This window comes from Lepidochelys olivacea (assembly GCF_965140295.1).
Source record: "Lepidochelys olivacea isolate rLepOli2 genome assembly, chromosome: 11".
Lineage (NCBI taxonomy): Eukaryota > Metazoa > Chordata > Testudines > Cheloniidae > Lepidochelys > Lepidochelys olivacea.
Window position 1 is genome coordinate 80,192,711 of NC_140421.1, and position 18,367 is coordinate 80,211,077.

The 18,367-nt window shown below is 52.0% G+C and overlaps 2 protein-coding genes across 2 annotated transcripts in view; both read left to right on the forward strand.

Moving 5' to 3' along the window:
- Nucleotides 1–2,078: 2,078 nt before the first annotated feature.
- Nucleotides 2,079–18,367, forward strand: part of LOC311528578 (E3 ubiquitin-protein ligase TRIM39-like) — a gene marked incomplete at both ends in the record, with an annotated part of 424,825 nt that continues 408,536 nt past the window's right edge. The window contains 4 exons of the mRNA XM_084643794.1: nucleotides 2,079–2,284; nucleotides 2,703–2,770; nucleotides 3,741–3,763; nucleotides 4,203–4,298. Coding sequence (XP_084499920.1) covers nucleotides 2,079–2,284; nucleotides 2,703–2,770; nucleotides 3,741–3,763; nucleotides 4,203–4,298 — 393 coding nt within the window. The remainder of the gene's footprint in view (nucleotides 2,285–2,702; nucleotides 2,771–3,740; nucleotides 3,764–4,202; nucleotides 4,299–18,367) is intronic.
- Nucleotides 6,463–8,753, forward strand: LOC311528093 (small ribosomal subunit protein bS16m-like; the record flags this gene model as incomplete). The annotated part of the gene is made up of 4 exons (XM_084642719.1): nucleotides 6,463–6,571; nucleotides 7,107–7,150; nucleotides 8,049–8,079; nucleotides 8,467–8,753. The coding sequence occupies 4 exons, from the start codon at nucleotides 6,463–6,465 to the stop codon at nucleotides 8,751–8,753; spliced, it is 471 nt and encodes a 156-aa protein (XP_084498845.1).

An 18,367-nucleotide genomic window follows, 5' to 3' on the forward strand; every position in this document is an offset into this window, starting at 1 on the left:
AGCACCCCACAGCGTATTGGAAAGTTGGCATCTGTATCTCCAGCCTCGGAGTCAGCGCTGTGCAAGGAGCCGCGTATTAACCTCTGACGAGCCGCATGCGGCCCTGGAGCCCCAGGTCGGCCACCCCTGCCCGAGGGGAAGGAGGCACCAACCCATCATGTGCCATCGAAGGAGCAGGAAAAGAATCTGGGAATTACCTTCTGTAAAAACTCATCTTTTGTCAAAAACCTGTGGAAAAAGCTGATGCAAGAAGTTGTTGACAGAGGGATAGTCCGCGTCTCTCAGCAGCTCCTTGGGTCACCAGCCGTTGTCAACCAAGGCAGTTGGCAGACTGACAGCAGGGCAAGAATGCTGAGGCCGAACAGTCTTTGCTGTTGGCATCCGTGACCTCACAATCAACTTAAGCATCAACACACACAGACCCCCCCCACCCAGAGAGACACGCACACACAGAAGCTGGTAACATTTACAACATGGAGAGATGCACCCAAAATCTCGAGGACTTTTGATTTGGGGGAGGGCATCATCGGCGCTGACTGCATGGGTGTCCCGGGGCTGGAGCACCCATGGGGAAAAATTAGTGGGTGCTTTGCACCCACCGGCAGCCAAGCTCTGCCATCCCCCAGAGCATCTCCCGCTGACCAACTCCTCCCCCACCCTTCCAGGGCCTTCTGCCCACCACAAAACAGCTGTTTGGCTGCATTCAGGATGCTCCCATTTGGTGGGGGAGGAGCAAAGCCATAACTCACCCAGAGATGTGATTGTATTAAATGGTTCGGAGGCTCAGAAACACGTAGAAAATGTTCCAAGGCCCTGAGCTAGTGAAAGTGCCAATCACCCAGAGAGCAGTGGGAGCGGGTCCAAGATGTAGCAAAGAGGGTTTCCTGCAGGGAGAAGGGAAGCAGGGAGATTGCAGCTCTTTGGGACAGAGACTGTCTGTTTGTTCTGTATGTATGCAGCACCTGGCACAATGGGGCCTGATACCTGAGTAGGGCCTGGACACAGTGCTAATAAAGCAAGGGCATTTGTTGAATTACTGAAGTGCCCTGAGTCCCCTGAGTGGAAAGGTGGCAGGTGAAGCGGGGCAAACCCTAGACAGATGGGATCTGCCCAGCCTGGGGCAGCATGTGCGGGAAGGGGGAGGGGAAAGGCCATTGGGAGTGTTTCCACAGAAGCCAAGAAATCAGGGCACCAGCCCTAGCATGGCTGAGTGAGGCTGTTTCCTGGGATAGATCTCCACAGACAGCATTCGTGGGCAGGCTGGGAGGGATGGCCTGGATTCACTTTGGAGTGGATCCAGTGTAAATGAGACTAGACTTGTCCCAGAAGGGCCCAGATACAACAGTGACAGACAGACACTGTGGGTGGAGCCTGTGAATAAATAAATGAGGTGCATTATAAAACAGTAGGAAAATAATCCCCCTGCTCTGTGACCCCAAGTCTGACCTTGTACCTGTCAATGGGGCATCATCACTGAATGGGGGAGCTGTTAATGAGGCCCCACAGGGATTGGCTGTAGCCCCCTCACGTCTCAACTTTTTAATTAACGATCTGGAAGGAAGTATAAAATCACTGTGGCTAACACAGCTTGGAGGAGTGGTAAATAATGCTGATGATGGGGCCGTTGTATGGAGCAGCCTGGATAGTTTGGTAAACTGGGATTAGTAAAACAAATGCAGCCAAAAGCGAGGCCCTATAGCTGGGAATGGAGACGGGTGGCCGCACCTAGAGCCTCGGGAACGGTAGCCTGGAAAGCAGTGACTAGGAGAAGGATTTACGTGTCACAGAGGACAAAGAGCTGAACACCGACTCCCATTGCTTATGTGATCCTGGGACGTAGAAACAGGGCACCAGCATTGGCTTCTTTGTGTATGTAATTAAATCACCTCTTCATTTCTTTAAGTAGCTGGTTGCTTGTTTGGGGGCTTTTCTGGGGGCGCGGCTTCTGCTTTGGTTTTGGTTTTGTTTAAATTTCCCGCCGGTGAGGGTGATTGGCTCCTGGTTGTGCAATCGACTCAAAAAAAAAGATTTCAAGGGCTGCTGGCTAGTTCCTCTGCTCAGGAAAGTGCAGCCGGACCATGGCTGCCGGGGACCTAGCTGGGAGCTTGCAGGACGAAGTGACTTGCTCCATCTGCCTGGAGTATTTCACAGACCCGGTGACCATTGAGTGTGGGCAGAACTTCTGCCAGGCCTGCCTCAGCCAATGCTGGGGGGAGCTGGAGCCAAACTTCTCCTGCCCCCAGTGCAGAGAAAGCGCCCTGCAGAGAGACCTGCGTCCCCACGGGTAGCTGGGGAACCTGGCGGAGCTAGTGAAATGCCTGAGGCTGCAGGCGGGGCCAGAGCCCGAGGGGCAGAGAGTGGGTGACAGGCACCAGGAGGCTCTGAAACTCTCCTGCGAGGAGGATCAAACCCCCCTTTGCTTGGTGTGTGACCGATCCTGGGCGCACCGCACTCGCACGGTGGTTCCCATGGAGGAGGCTGCCCAGGAGCACAGGGTAGGGAACAGTTATCTGCATGGTTGGAGTTACAGGGGCAGCTTCTCTGCAGCTACAGAGCCCCCCCGTGTGTCTGACCAGCCCTGGGTTAGAGCCAGGGAGCTGCGTAATAATGGGATTGTTGTGCAGTGGGAATTTTTCATAATAGTTTGGATGAATATTGTGTGTGCCTCAGTGTCCCCTATGTGGTGCATGTTTAACACCCAGACCCCCGTTGTCGTCAGCTGGGATCAAAGAGGGGGACCTGTGGAGCTTAATGGACGAGCCTCTACTGCGTGAGCTAAAAGACCTGTTCTCCTCTCCAAGACTGTAGGAGGTTCACACATCTTTAGTTGGTCTAGGTGCTGCTGAAGGGGGACAGAGTGCCACACCAAGCAGGCATGGGTTACACATGGTTAAGGCTATGAGTTTTTCACAGAGGTTGCAGAAGTCACGGAATCCGTGACTTCCAGAGACCTCTGTGACTTCAGCTCGTAGCTCCAAGCGAGCCCCCACCGCTGCCCAGCCACTGTGAGAGGTGTGGGGACCCCGCAGCTGAACTCCCCGTGGACAGGTCACGGGCTTCTGTGAATTTTTCTTTATTGCCCGTGACCTGCCGTGACTTTTACTAAAAATATCCCTGACAAAATCTTAGCCTTACCCATGGTTAAGTAGGTGAGAGGAGGGCGGAAAGGTGTTACTCGTAGAGACCCAGAGATACAGGCATGAGGGACAGCTGGCTGCCTGGGGCCCCATGCCCATGGAGTGTCCCAGAAGACAATGGCCATTCCAATTGTCTGGACATTTGGCACCAAACAATAAATGACCATGGACGGCCCACCCTCCATGGGAAGCCAGCCAAGTGTGCCCAGCTGGAGGACAAAGGACTAGGCTGGGGTTCTAGGTGTGGACAGCTGGAGGCAGGAGAGGAGCTTGTGGGCTCGGACGACAGAGGGGACAGAGGGCTCTGGGACTGACCTAGATGGACCTTTCCCTTCTCTGTCTTCACTAAGCACTGTCTGCGTTGTGTTCCAGACATGTCAAAAAACAGGGAGAGTCAATTATTTTTTATAAAGGTCCAAATTTCTTGGTCAAGGCATAGTCAAGGTCCAGATTTCAGAGAAAATAATAAAAAATGATAACAATCTTGATCATAATAAAATAATAAAAAGATTTCAGGATCTGCTGGAAAGCAGCTGGTGGTCCAGACTTGGCCCACGGTCTGCCTGTTGACTGCCCCTGTAATAACCCCCCCTGCTTTTACAGTGCAGGTTGAGAGTCACTCCAGGGTAAGGAAGTGGGGGTACATGGCTCCCTGGGGGCCTGCAAGTCTCCCTTGGGTGTCCAACTCAGGTGGACTTGCTGATGTGAAGCAGGGGTGTTGAAGGCTCTGAGATTCAGAGTCAGGAGGCGGTGAAGCCAAGTGACTTTCCTCATTGGAAAAAGTGTGACCTTAAGGGGGTTGCCACACTAAAGAGCTCCTCCCAGGGACTGTTCAAGAGCACCAGACCTATGGCAGGAAAACAGCCTGGAGATGATGGTGCTGGGCCGGAGCGGGCCAGGCCCAGCAGCTCTGCCGGGGAGCTACCTTGGAGCTGAGGTCACTTTTTCAGAGGGTTGGAGAAGGGGGACCTGCTCCCACAGCCTCACTCTGCTCAGTGACGATGTTATCGCTGGGCCCAAACCAGTGACCCCAAACCAGCCCCCAGAGCCATTGTCTGTTTGCAGGAGCAAATCCCGACCCGCCTGCAGCATCTGTGGGAGGAGACAGAAGAGCTCCTGGGCCTGAAATCCGACTGGGACAAGGAGAGTGAGAGGCTCCTGGTAGGTGCCCTGCCCTGCCCGGCCGCTTTGCACAGGGGTGTCAGCAACAGCAGCAGGGGGTCTCTGCACTGCTTGGGGTCTGGGTCATTCAGAAGGTTAAAGGGTTTCCAGGGTCGCTACAGGGAGACAGGTCAGGGCCATTTTAACCAGTGCAGGGCAGACTCTGCTCTCAGGTACCTGGTGTACATCAGGAGTGAGCCCACCGAAGTCAGTGGGGTCAGGTCAGACTCCTCTGGGACCCTGCTGTTAGTTCCCACTGGGGTCAATGGGTTTACACCAGGGTAGCTGGGAGCAGCCTCTGGCTCTGTCTCTCTAGCACGGGGGAGGGGGAAAGGGGGGGCGGAGGGAGAGGCCAGTAAAACACTGAATAGGCGCAGATGTGGCAGGGGGCGGGCGGAGCAGGGGGAGACTTTTGCTGATCCCAGGGTTCGAGTGTCAGACGTCCCAGTGATGCCATTGGGCAGTTTGGGAAGCACCATTTGCCACGGCCTGGTCTGCACTTCACTCTGGTACTGGGACAGTGGTGGGGACGGGCTGGGGGCTGGTGATTTTGGGTCACGTTTTTATACTAGCAAAAGCTCTCGTGTAGCCACGGTTACTCTGGCAAAGAGATGGAATGAAACGCTCTGGGGAGCCCGGACAAGGCTTTGTACCATTTCCCAAGACACCCGCTCTCCCCGGGTCCCTGCCCTGCCCCTGCGTCTCTCTGTGCACCCCAGAGGCAGACGGAAGTGGAGCGGCCGCTGGTGGTGTCCAAGTGCGAGGGGCTGCACCAGTTTCTGGCCGAACAGGAGCGCCTCCTCCTGGCCCGGCTGGGAGAGCTGGGCGAGGAGATTGGGAGGAGGAGGGAGGACAATGCCACCCACCTGGGTGAGGAGATTTCCCGGCTCAGCGCCCTGATCACGGAGCTGGAGGGGAAGCGTCAGCAGCCGGTGCTGGAATTGCTGCAGGTGAGACAGTGTCGGATGCACCCAGAGCCCAGTGCAGGGAGGGGACGGCCCCTGAGTCACTCGGGCTGACAGGGTAACTCAGTGCAGGGCGCACGGCCCGGGGCGTCTGCAGGGCCAGGGGCCCAGGGCTGCAGAGAGACAGGAGTTTGGGCTGTCGGGGAGGTGGGGGAGGCTGGTGAAAGGCTGTTCCAGCCCTGGGCTCAGCACAGAGGACCCGGCCGTCCCGTCCCTGCGGAACATCTGGTGTGAACGGGGCTCTGCTCCCTCTAGCACAGCCCTTCAGAGTCTCCACCCCACTGGGGGAGCAGCCTGTGGGGCCGGGCTGGGGGAGCAGAGTGACCCGTCTGGGGCAGGGGGCCGGCTGGGCCATGGCCACTGACTCTCTGCTCTGTCTCTCCTTCCCCTCTGGGGTGTCAGAAGTGCTGTGAGCAGATACACCCGGGCTCCGTCTGCCCCCAGGCCTCGTTGTGCTGGGAAGAGACTCAGAGCCCAGGCAGCAGACCCAGCATCCCGACCGTGGGACGGTCTCACCCTCTGGATCCAGCCCCCCTCCATCCCCATAGCCCTGGGGCTGCTGCCGCTGTGTCTGTGTGACCCACCCTGGGAAGGGGAGTGCCCCACAGCTCTGGGCTGGAGAACCCTCCCTGGGACCAGGCTGGCTTGGGGGATCATTAATGGGGCTGAGAGCCTGTCACCCCGAGGGCCCAGCTAGGACCTGGCCCCAGCTCTGTCATAGCCCAAAGCCTGTCCCGTGTGAGGGGGGCCCAAGGGCCTGTGGGGAAAGAGCTGAGTGTCCCAGCCCAGGCCCTCGTGGGGCAGTGTCTCGGTCCCAGAACCCCCACCCCACGGGGAGTGACCAGGCCCCTTGGAGGCTGAGAGGAGAAGCTGAGAAGAAGCTGGGCCTGGAGAATGAGCCCCTCTCTCATCCCCGGGAGAAGCCCCTCCAGGCCCTTGTGGGGAACGTGGGGCTGGGCCAGGTGTGAGGGGAGCTGGCCCTGCCTGGGCTGGGTTTTCTCTCTGGATGGAGAGAGGCCCCCAGTCTCCAGGCCGGCCCCAGTAGATCATGCAGGCAGTAAATTCCCTGGGCAGCAGAGGTCACGGCCCCGTTAGCCCTGCCTGTGGCCCAGCTCCCACCCACTCCCCATCTGGCTCTGGGGGTCAGGAACTTAGAGCAAAGGAATGGGAGGAATAAACACGCTCATGTCTCTGCAGGGATGAGAAGGCCATGTCTCCGCATCCGGTGCCTGAGTCCCGAGCTGGAAAAGAGAATCCGGGATTTCCCTCGAGAGAACAATCTCCAGGAGGCTGTGACGGGATTCCTGGGTAAGGGGCGCTGCTGGGGGTTTCTCTCATTGTATTTGAGCAGGGCAGGGGGAGGGATTTGGCCCAGCAGGTTGGGTTATTATCAGTTCCTGTGTGCCCCTATTACTCGTGGATCAGAGCTTCATTCAGAGCACTGTGACTGCCCAGCCCAGAGGGGCCCAGATCCTGGGAGAGCCCTTGGGGTCCCAGCTTCCCTGGCTGCTCAGAGCAGAGCCCAAAGGGGAAGATTTCAGGAGAGCAGATAATTCATAATCATGAATCTGTGCGCCCAGTGCTGTCTCCTGCTCTCTCCCTGGCTATCTGAGCGCAGGGGCGGGTGCTCTTGGTTAACAGGAGACGTTATCACGGATTCTCAGCCTCCCTGACTGACACCAGCTGAGCCTCAGGGCCCTAGTGTTTAAGCACTTTGGGCCACACTTTCAATGGTATTTAGGTGTCTGGTGGGAACCTCCAAAGCACCTAACTCCTATGGACTTGCCTAACCTGCTTCAGCCCTTTTGAAAATCCCATTCTCCGGGCTGTTTCCCTGCCATAGGTCTGGTGCTCTTGAACAGTCCCTGGGAGGAGCTCTTTAGTGTGGCAACCCCTTAAGGTCACACTTTTTCCAGTGAGGAAAGTCACCTGGCTTCACCGCCTCCTGACTCTGAGTCTCAGAGCCTTCAGCACCCCTGCTTCACGTCAGCAAGTCCACCTGAGTTGGACACCCAAGGGCGACTTGTAGGCCCCCAGGGAGCCATGTACCCCACTTCCTTACCCTGGAGTGACTCTCAACCAGCATTGTAAAAGCAGGGGAGGGTTATTTCAGGGGCAGTCAACAGGCAGACCGCGGGCCAAAGCTGAACCACCAGCTGCTTTCCAGCAGATCCTGAAATCTTTTTATTGTTTTATTACGAGCAGGATTGTTGTCAGTGAGGCTGATGCCTAGCAGGGCTACCAGGGGGGAAAAAAAATCTTTTCATTTTGCCTGTGCTCCTAAGAGGTTGAAAGTTACCTAAACCTCAAAGCATAAAAGTGGGAGTGGGGGCAGGTGCTTTGAAACTTCCATTCCCAGGATCGCCATGGCACATGGGTCATGAGAGACAGAATCTACAGGGGCCAGGGCAGGGCTTGCAACTAAACTCCCATGTTTCCCTCAGGATTTTCAAACTACACTGGACCCTCACTAGAATGTGGGATTTGGGATCCATGCCAAATCCCGCATTCTAGCGGGTACTGCGTTACAGTGGGGACCGCGTTACAATGAAAGTTAATGACCATTACTAAATTTGGGATCCGCAACCACGTTCTATCAGAATTTGTATTATATAGACACGTGTTCTAGCGAGGGTCCGGTGTATAACTTTCAGGTTCTCGTCTCTGTCAACTCAGGCTATGTCTACCCTATAGCACTTACAGCGGCACAGCTGCAGTGGGCTAGCCCCTTGTTCTGTGTTTGGGAGTGGCAGGGGATTCATTCATGGTCTTTTTCCTCTTTCAGGTGCTTTCAAGGGTCATCATGGTGCACCTTGGTAAGTGCAGACAGGGCTTGTTAAGGGTTGCGCGCACACCATGTTGTACTGACAGACCCCAGTTTCTGCATCCCTCTAAATCAATCACAGTTAGAGGAGAATGTGCAGCCTTCACCGCTGAACTCTCTTAAGGGTTGGTAGAGCAAATCTGTCATCTTTATTGTAAATAAATTGCTGTAAGACCTCAATCTCCTGGCAAGGTACAGACTTCGATTCCATCATGAAGAATAATCTATTGTTGCTGCGTAAGGGAAGGTTACAGCAGTTTTCTTGATTTTTAAATGAAACCAAGCTTTTGTCTAAGGCCTTTGGAAATTTTTGGCTCGACGTCTATACGCATCTGTTTATAATCAAATCGATTGTGACACCTGTTGATCTTCCCTTCAGCTCATCTCCTTATGAAAAATGATCATGGAGGACACGTAGCTATCCGATTGGCTCTTGGTGGTTGTGCCAACAGACCCTTCTTCCGTATAGTGGCCGCATATAACAAGCAAGCACGGGACAGCAAGTATTTGGAGCAAGTGGGCTGCTATGACCCACTCCCAAATAGCCACAATGAAAAGCTTGTTGGCTTGAACATCGAGAGAATCAAACACTGGATTGGTTGTGGAGCACATGTCACAAAACCGGTTGAAAAACTTCTAGGTAACTCAGTGTGTTTTCCAATCTGAACTATTTGCTTATTTCTCTTAAAAGACAATAGGTTTTCCTTGGTGATCCTCCGCATACTTGGAGTGCCAAAGACTCTTTCTTCATTTCTTTGCATGAATCCTTGAGAATATGTATATATGCAATCACCCTTCTTTTGGCCACAGGAAATGGGATGCTTCAGAGTAGCAGCCTTGTTAGTCTGTATCCGGAAAAAGAACGGGAGGACTTGTGGCACCTTAGAGACTAACAAATTCATTTGAGCATAAGCTTTCGTGGGCTACAGCTCACTTCATCAGATGAATAGAATGGAACATATAGTAAGAAGATCTATATACACGTACAGAGAATCATGAAAAGGTGGGAGTTGCCATACAAACTGTAAGAGGCTAATTAAGATGAGCTATAATTTGTTAGTCTCTAAGGTGTCACAAGTACTCCTGTTCTTTTTGAGGAAATGGGAACGGATCTCATTTATGGAGACACTGAGCTGGCCGAGACAGCAGTAAAAGGCACTTCAAGCCACTAGAGGGTTAGTGAGACAGACAATTACTCTCACTTCTTAAAAGTCTCATTAACTATTGGAACAGTTGACCCAAGGTTGTCGTGAATTCTCCATCACTGACAATTTAACTTGAGATTGGATGTTTTTCTGAAATATATATGCTAAGAATAATTTTGGGGAAGTTCTATAGCATGTGTTATATAGGATGTCAGACGAGATAATCACAGCGCTCCCTTCTAGCCTTTGAATCTGTGAGTCTAGAACAGTCATATTGCAACTCCAGCTATAAACATAAATCATCTTTCTTTCACATCTTTCTGGATTTTTCCCATTGCATCCTATGACAATCACAAATGCAGAAAGATTAAGGAAGAGAAGAGCCTTGAAAGCCGTAACAGCTTCTGAGGAAGAAACTCAAGGTGACTGATAACATCTAACTGAACTGAATTACTCAAAAGATTACTGTACAGACAACGATCAGAACAGTGTGCCAACTAAAAAGCACAATATATTTACTACAGGCAAAGAAATGATAGTGGATGTGAATTATTTCATAAGAACATTAAAGTATTTTGAAGCTTTAGGAGTCCTCAGACAAGGATTCTGATTGTCCTCATTTGTTAATTACTTCTTATTTTTCACAAATTATTAATCTTTCATGTTTGTCAAACTGCAGTTACTTAGGCCCAGATCCACCAAGGTAAAATTTAGGCTCCTAAATTCCACTGAACTCCAATGGAAGTCAAGAACCAAAATACCTTTGTGGATCTGGGCCTTCCAGATTACAGCATTCATACAAACTGAATACAAACTCCCGTTTTCTAAATAGCTCTATTGTGGAGGTAGAGAGAGCGTTACTGACTGTCGTAAGAGTCTAATGTATAGGAAGTTGTGCTGGATCAACGAACAGGTGAGGATGCACCTGGAGGCTTCCTTCTAAACGTCACCTTACCATTACTTAAGACAAGCCACAGTTGGTTTTTAATTTTACAGTGAACTATTTCAAGATTTTTGTTAGAGGAGGGACACTCAGACCTGGCCACTGTTGCTTCTTTACTTTCACCCAGTGAAGTTGCAAATAGTGTAAGCAGCAGAAAATCCTTTTTTCGGTGCAGGAGTGCAGCACAGAATGTGACACGAATTACTTAACCACACTACTGTTCTTCCAGAAGGTATCCCACAGAACATGACCACTCTACACATAGCAAATACTTGGATGGTTTTATACCTTTCTCCCTGAACAGTATTTGATCAAACATTATACATGTGTCCAGCTAAAACAATAATTTAAAAATCCAGGAATTACTACATGATGTTCATAGATGATCAGCCACCCATAGCAGCCATTCATATTCCAGCGTGTTAAGCACAATAAGAATTGAGCTATGTTCAGAGGCAGACGGCTATCTCTGTTACTTGGAGGAACTCGCACATCATTCATTCTATCGTCTTCCATCCACATTCTAACTCGCTTAAATGTCTTAGGTAAGGCTTGTACCATCCACGAAGATCACCAACCTCAGACTCTGGTAGACCAAACAAAGCCACTGGGTTTGAGTCATAGAACCATCACCCCAAAAGCCTTAATGCCAATCAGTGCAAATCTCAGAATTGATGATGGGGAGCACATGAGATCTTTCTCAGCCCACACAGTGCAGCGCATCACCCCTTTTAAAGCACTCGACGTAACAAAGCTGAGACACGCTCACTGGACGATCACAGTATCCTGCTTATTTAAGAAGAGCACAATACAATAGACCACTCTAGTGCTGACAGAAAAGTCGCCTTCCTCAGCTGTTGCTCCAAGATGGCAATCTGCTGCTGTTCCTGCATGTGAGGAAGTTGGTGGGGCTCAAAAGGAGAGCAGCTCACAGCAAGAGAAATGGCTGAGAAGAGCTAGGCAAGTTAGAGGCACTTGAGATTCATTGCAGGCCTGTGTGTTGCTCCCTTGGCAGCACACCCATAAGGGTGCGGGGAGAACCATGGAAACTCAGCCAGCTCTCACTTGCCAGGCAGCTGGGAATTGGTTACATTTTTAATGGAGAAGTAAAATCTGAGCAAATGTATACATGGAACCAAAGAAAAATAAGATCTTTTGGGTGATACCTGAAGTCCTGCCTGAAAAGGTTCAGGCAGACATGGCTGGTTTGGATTTTGCCTATTAGTACATTTAAACCAGGGGTTCTCCGAACACATTTTTTGGTGGCCTCAGACTGTGACCCACCAATTCTTGCTTGTGGCCGCACTGACACTTTTCCCTAAAATACGTAACTGTAGGAAAAACAAATAAATATGCACAGACACGTGTCCAAATCATAGAATCATAGAATCATAGAATATCAGGGTTGGAAGGGACCCCTGAAGGTCATCTAGTCCAACCCCCTGTTAAATCATCCCAGCCAGAGCTTTGTCAAGCCTGACCTTAAAAACCTCTAAGGAAGGAGATTCTACCACCTCCCTAGGTAACGCATTCCAGTGTTTCACCACCCTCTTAGTGAAAAAGTTTTTCCTAATATCCAATCTAAACCTCCCCCACTGCAACTTGAGACCATTACTCCTCGTTCTGTCATCTGCTACCATTGAGAACAGTCTAGAGCCATCCTCTTTGGAACCCCCTTTCAGGTAGTTGAAAGCAGCTATCAAATCCCCCCTCATTCTTCTCTTCTGCAGGCTAAACAATCCCAGCTCCCTCAGCCTCTCCTCATAAGTCATGTGTTCTAGACCCCTAATAATTTTTGTTGCCCTTCGCTGGACTCTCTCCAATTTATCCACATCCTTCTTGTAGTGTGGGGCCCAAAACTGGACACAGTACTCCAGATGAGGCCTCACCAATGTCGAATAGAGGGGAACGATCACGTCCCTCGATCTGCTCGCTATGCCCCTACTTATACATCCCAAAATGCCATTGGCCTTCTTGGCAACAAGGGCACACTGCTGACTCATATCCAGCTTCTCGTCCACTGTCACCCCTAGGTCCTTTTCCACAGAACTGCTGCCTAGCCATTCGGTCCCTAGTCTGTAGCGGTGCATTGGATTCTTCCATCCTAAGTGCAGGACCCTGCACTTGTCCTTATTGAACCTCATCAGATTTCTTTTGGCCCAAATCCTCCAATTTGTCTAGGTCCTTCTGTATCCTATCCCTCCCCTCCAGCGTATCTACCACTCCTCCCAGTTTAGTATCATCTGCAAATTTGCTGAGAGTGCAATCCACGCCATCCTCCAGATCATTTATGAAGATATTGAACAAAACCGGCCCCAGGACCGACCCTTGGGGCACGCCACTTGATACCGGCTGCCAACTAGACATGGAGCCATTGATCACTACCCGTTGAGCCCGACAATCTAGCCAGCTTTCTACCCACCTTATAGTGCATTCATCCAGCCCATACTTCCTTAACTCGCTGACAAGAATACTGTGGGAGACCGTGTCAAAAGCTTTGCTAAAGTCAAGATACAATACATCCACTGTTTTCCCTTCATCCACAGAACCAGTAATCTCATCATAGAAGGCGATGAGATTAGTCAGGCATGACCTTCCCTTGGTGAATCCATGCTGGCTGTTCCTGATCACTTTCCTCTCATGCAAGTGCTTCAGGATTGATTCTTTGAGGACCTGCTCCATGATTTTTCCAGGGACTGAGGTGAGGCTGACTGGCCTGTCGTTCCCTGGATCCTCCTTCTTCCCTTTTTTAATGATTGGCACTACATTAGCCTTTTTCCAGCCATCCGGGACTTCCCCGGTTCGCCACGAGTTTTCAAAGATAATGGCCAGTGGCTCTGCAATCACAGCCGCCAATTCCTTCAGCACTCTTGGATGCAACTCGTCCGGCCCCATGGACTTGTGCACGTCCAGCTTTTCTAAATAGTCCCTAACCACCTCTATCTCCACAGAGGGCTGGCCATCTCTTCCCCATTTTGTGATGCCCAGCGCAGCAGTCTGGGAGCTGACCTTGTTAGTGAAGACAGAGGCAAAAAAAGCATTGAGTACATTAGCTTTTTCCACATCCTCTGTCACTAGGTTGCCTCCCTCATTCAGTAAGGGGCCCACACTTTCCTTGGCTTTCTTCTTGTTGCCAACGTACCTGAAGAAACCTGAAGAAATCCTTGTAATTTATTGATGTAGGGTTTTTTCAAACTCACAAATAATATGAAAAATTATATTTGTATGTTGAATATTGCTTTTCGCAGCACACTCAGTAGCTAGCTGGGCGTTTGTGAAAAGTGATATTAACAAACATACAAGTATCACTTTTCACAGGCTCCCAGGTAGCTAGTCAGTGTGCTGTGAAGAGTGATACTTGCATGTTTCTTTGTTTCGCTTTTCTCAGCAAGCCCCGGGTTTGGAGAGGGAGGCAGCAGGGGTCTGGGGCAATGGGGGGGATAGAGGTGGAACCAGGGAAGGCAGTGGGGGCTGGGGGCGATAAATGGGGGTTCGGGGAGGCGTCGGGGAGAATGGTGAGCCCTGCTGCCATATGGCTGGACAAAATCATGTTGTTGGTGTAATGCAGGAGGTCAGATTAAAAAACTCACATTAGTCCTGTCCATGGAATCACAGCACTGGAAGGCCCGTCCTAGTCCCGTCCCCTGCACTCAAGGCAGGACTAAGTACAGTAGAACCTCAAAAATACGAACACCAGAGTTACAGACGGACCCGTCAGCCAGACACCACGTGGCCCCAGAAGTACGCAGTCAGGCAGCAGCGGAGACGAAAAACAAAAAACCCAGCAAATACTGAGCTGTGCCGGCATGGCATCGTCCAGTTCGGCACATCGGGGCTGCCTGTCCCCGTCCCCACCCACGACTTGCCACGCGGAAGGCCAGCCACGTACAGGTGAAGACGCTGAGGTTCACGGGCACAGCTGTGAGCTCCCGAGAAGGAGTGCTGGGGTCTGCACGAGCCACAGGGGCTGTTTCCCGCCTCTGGCTGGGAGGGGGACAAGCCTGCAACCTTAGTCTCAGTCCAGGAAAGAAGCTCCCTGAGGTGCTGCTGGAACCTGGCCGCGAGCGTCAGCTGCTGGAGCCCGAACTCCTGCCCGCCTGCCGCGCTCTGGAGGAGCGGCTGCGTTTGAAAGGGCCCCGGCCTGCACTGCGCACCCACTGGTGCCAAAGCGCCCCCGGGTGCCTCACGCATCACCCTTGCAGTCAGGGGGCGAGAATCAGAAACTTGCCGGGCAGCCGCTGCAGAGCGTGAGCCCCCGTTCCGAGCACTCCGCCCTGAGGAGCAGCCCATAACGGCTTGGGCAAAGTTACCAACAACCTCCATTCCCGAGGTCTCCGTAATTCTCCTGTATTATCTAGACCAGGGGCTGTCAACAGGCGAACCACGGGCCAAATCCGGGTTGCCAGACGCTTTTGAACGGACCCCACAAACTTGTTATTTACATATTATCGTTATTATTAGTTTTTTAAATGATTTTCTCTGCAGTCTGGCCCCTGACTGTACATTGATGAAGAATTTGGACCTTGACAAAAAATAATTGACTACCCCTCATCTAGACCATCCCTGAGCGGTGACTGTCGATCCTGCTAAGAACCTACAATGACAGAGATTCCACAACCTCCCTAGGTAATTTGTTCCAGAGCTTAACTATGCTGGCAGGAAGTTTTTCCTAACGTCCAACCTAAACCTCCCTCGCTGCAATTTCAGCCCATTGCTTCTTGTCCTGTCCTCAGAGATTCACAAGAACAATTTTTCTCCCTCCTCCTTCTAACAACCTTTTATCTACTTGAAAACTGTTCTCATGTCCCCTCTCAGTCTTCTCTTCTCCAGACTAAACAAACCCAGTTCTTTCAACCTTTTCTCGTCGATCATGTTTTCTAGACCAGCGGTTCTCAACAGGGGGTTCGTGGCCCACTGGGGGTCCATGAACCCTTTCAGGGGGGCCACAGGGCCCCGTGGCTAAAATCCAAAGCCCGAACCCCAGCACCTCCCGCAGGGCTGAAGCCGGGAGCAGCAGGGCTGAATTCTGGAGCCCCGAGCCCCGGTGTTCCCCAAGGGACAGAAGCCCTGAGCCCATGGGCAGAGTTGGGGGAACACAGGGGTGTTACACCCCCCCCAAACTACAGTGCAAGAGCAGGGCAGTCCTGGGGTAGCTCCACACCCCCTCTCCACCACCTCCTCTCTCCACCCCCTGGCTAGGTCGGAGGTGGGAAGCCAGAGTCCGGCAGCGTGGGACAGCTGCTGCTCTGACTGGTGCCATGGAGCAGGCAGCCCCGTCTCCTGCTGCTGCAGGGGGTTGAAGCTGCTCCCCTTTGCTCATGCAGCTGGTAAGAGCTGCCTGGGTGGGGGGACCCGACTGCTTTGTGGCTGGCAGAGCCCTCAGGGTACAGGGAGTGCAGGGGAGCCCTGAGAGCACACAGCCCCTAGCTACCTCCTCCCTGCACCCTGAGCTACCCCCCTGCCCACACACAGCCCCTAGCTACCTCCTCACTGCACCCTGAGCTACCCTCTGCCCACACACAGCCCCTAGCTACCTCCTCCCTGCACCCTGAGCTACCCTCTGCCCACACACAGCCCCTAGCTACCTCCTCCCTGCACCCTGAGCTACCCTCTGCCCACACACAGCCCCTAGCTACCTCCTCCCTGCACCCTGAGCTACACCCCTGCACACAGCCCCTAGCTATCCCTCTCCCTGCACCTCAAACTTTTTGAGCTGAGCCCCCCCACCTTTGAGTTATAATTTTTGGTTGTAGGCCCCCCCCAAGTCCAGACGGGCGGGTGGCCTGCTGAGGTGAGTCAGGGGGTGGATGTAGCATACCCTCCCCAGACCCCGACGTTGGAGCTGGCTTGAGCCTCACTGGCCCCTGCCCACCCAAAACAGAAGTCAAACTATACCTATGCAAACTTGTTTTCCCCCCTTTCCCCGGCCCAGAGCCTCCCCCTCCCACACTGGGCCCTGGAGATTTTAATGGCATGTTGTGGGTGGCCTCAGAAAGAAAAAGGTTGAGAACCCCTGTTCTAGACCTTTAACCATTTTTGTTACTCTCCTCTGGACCTTCTCCAATTCGTCCACGTCCTTCCCGAAATATGGCGCCCCGACTTAGACACAATACTTTAGCTGAGGCCACATCAGCATGGAGTAGAGCAGAAGAATTACGTCTCGTATCTTGCTTACAACACTCCTGCTAATCCTGCCCAGGATGAGGTTTGCTTTTTTTGCAGGTGTTACACTGTTGACTCATATTTAGCTTGTGGTCCACTCTGACCCCCAGATCCTCTTCCGCAGTACTCCTTCCTAGGCTGTCACGTCCTGCTCTGTATGTGTGCAGCTGACTGTTCTGTCCTAAGGGGAGTACTTTGCATTTGTCCGTATTGAATTTCAGCCTGTGAACTTCAGACCATTTCTCCAGTTTGTGCAGATCATTTTGAATTTTAATCCTATCCTCCAGAGCACTTGCAACCCCTCCCATCTTGGTATCATCCGCAAACTTTATCAGTAAAAAGAAAAGGAGTACTTTTGGCACCTTAGAGACTAACCAATTTATTTGTGCCACAAGTCCTCCTTTTCTTTTTGCGAATACAGACTAACACGGCTGTTACTCTGAAACCTGTCATTATGCAAGGGGAAATAGGTTACCTTGCAGAATGACTTAGCCACTCCCAGTCTCTATTCAAGCCTAAGTTAATTGTATCCAATTTGCAAATGAATTCCAGTTCAACAGTCTCTCGCTGGAGTCTGGATTTGAAGTATTTTTGTTGAAATATCGCAACTTTCATGTCTGTAATCGCGTGACCAGAGAGATTGAAGTGTTCTCTGACTGGTTTATGAATGTTATAATTCTTGACATCTGATTTGTGTCCATTTATTCTTTTACGTAGAGACTGTCCAGTTTGACCAATGTACATGGCAGAGGGGCCTTGCTGGCACATGATGGCATATATCACATTGGCGGATGTGCAGGTGAACGAGCCTCTGATAGTGTGGCTGATGTGATTAGGCCCTGGGATGGTGTCCCCTGAATAGATATGTGGGCACAGTTGGCAACGGGCTTTGTTGCAAGGATAGGTTCCTGGGTTAGTGGTTCTGTTGTGTGGTGTGTAGTTGTTGGTGAGTATTTGCTTCAGGTTGGGGGGCTGTCTGTAGGCAAGGACTGGCCTGTCTCCCAAGATTTGTGAGAGTGTTGGGTCATCCTTCAGGATAGGTTGTAGATCCTTAATAATGCATTGGAGGGGTTTTAGTTGGGGGCTGAAGGTGACGGCTAGTGGCGTTCTGTTATTTTCTTTGTTAGGCCTGTCCTGTAGTAGGTGACTTCTGGGTACTCTTCTGGCTCTGTCAATCTGTTTCTTCACTTCCGCAGGTGGGTATTGTAGTTGTAAGAAAGCTTGATAGAGATCTTGTAGGTGTTTGTCTCTGTCTGAGGGGTTGGAGCAAATGCGGTTGTATCGCAGAGCTTGGCTGTAGACGATGGATCGTGTGGTGTGGTCAGGGTGAAAGCTGGAGGCATGTAGGTAGGAACAGCGGTCAGTAGGTTTCCGGTATAGGGTGGTGTTTATGTGACCATCGTTTATTAGCACAGTAGTGTCCAGGAAGTGGATCTTAATTGCGTCTCTGCTAAGGCTGCGTCTACACTCCCCCTTGTGTCGGTAGAACTTATGTGGCTCAGGGGTGTGAATAAGCCACCCCCCGAGTGACACAAGTTACACAGACCTAAGCGCCGGTGTGGACAGTGCTATGGTGCTGGGAGAGCTTCTCCTGCCAACATGGCTACGGCTGCTCGTTGAGGCTGGAGAGCTCCCTCCCGTCGGCTTCCAGCCGCTCCAGTAGAGACTGCCACTGGGGGCCACGTCACTCACAGCTGTGAGGGCCGAGCGGTTAAGGCGTTGGACTCGAAATCCATTCAGGTTTCCCTGCGCAGGTTCAAATCCTGCTCACAGCGAGGCCTGTGTTTTAGCCACACTTGCTCACCAGGGCAATACATCTCCACCGTCCCTGAGACGCTCTCCATACACTCCCCACCCCAGGTAAACCCTGTTCTGCTCCTTTCATGGGGATGCCTGGGATGGTGCCTCACGCTGTGTCCCTGCGGTCTCAGGCCTCTGCCCCTCACCCAGCGCCCCCCGGCTCAGCCCCACCCCTGGGTGCTGCTCCTCTCCAGAGCGTGGAAGGAACTGAGCACGGGCAGCCTGTAGAA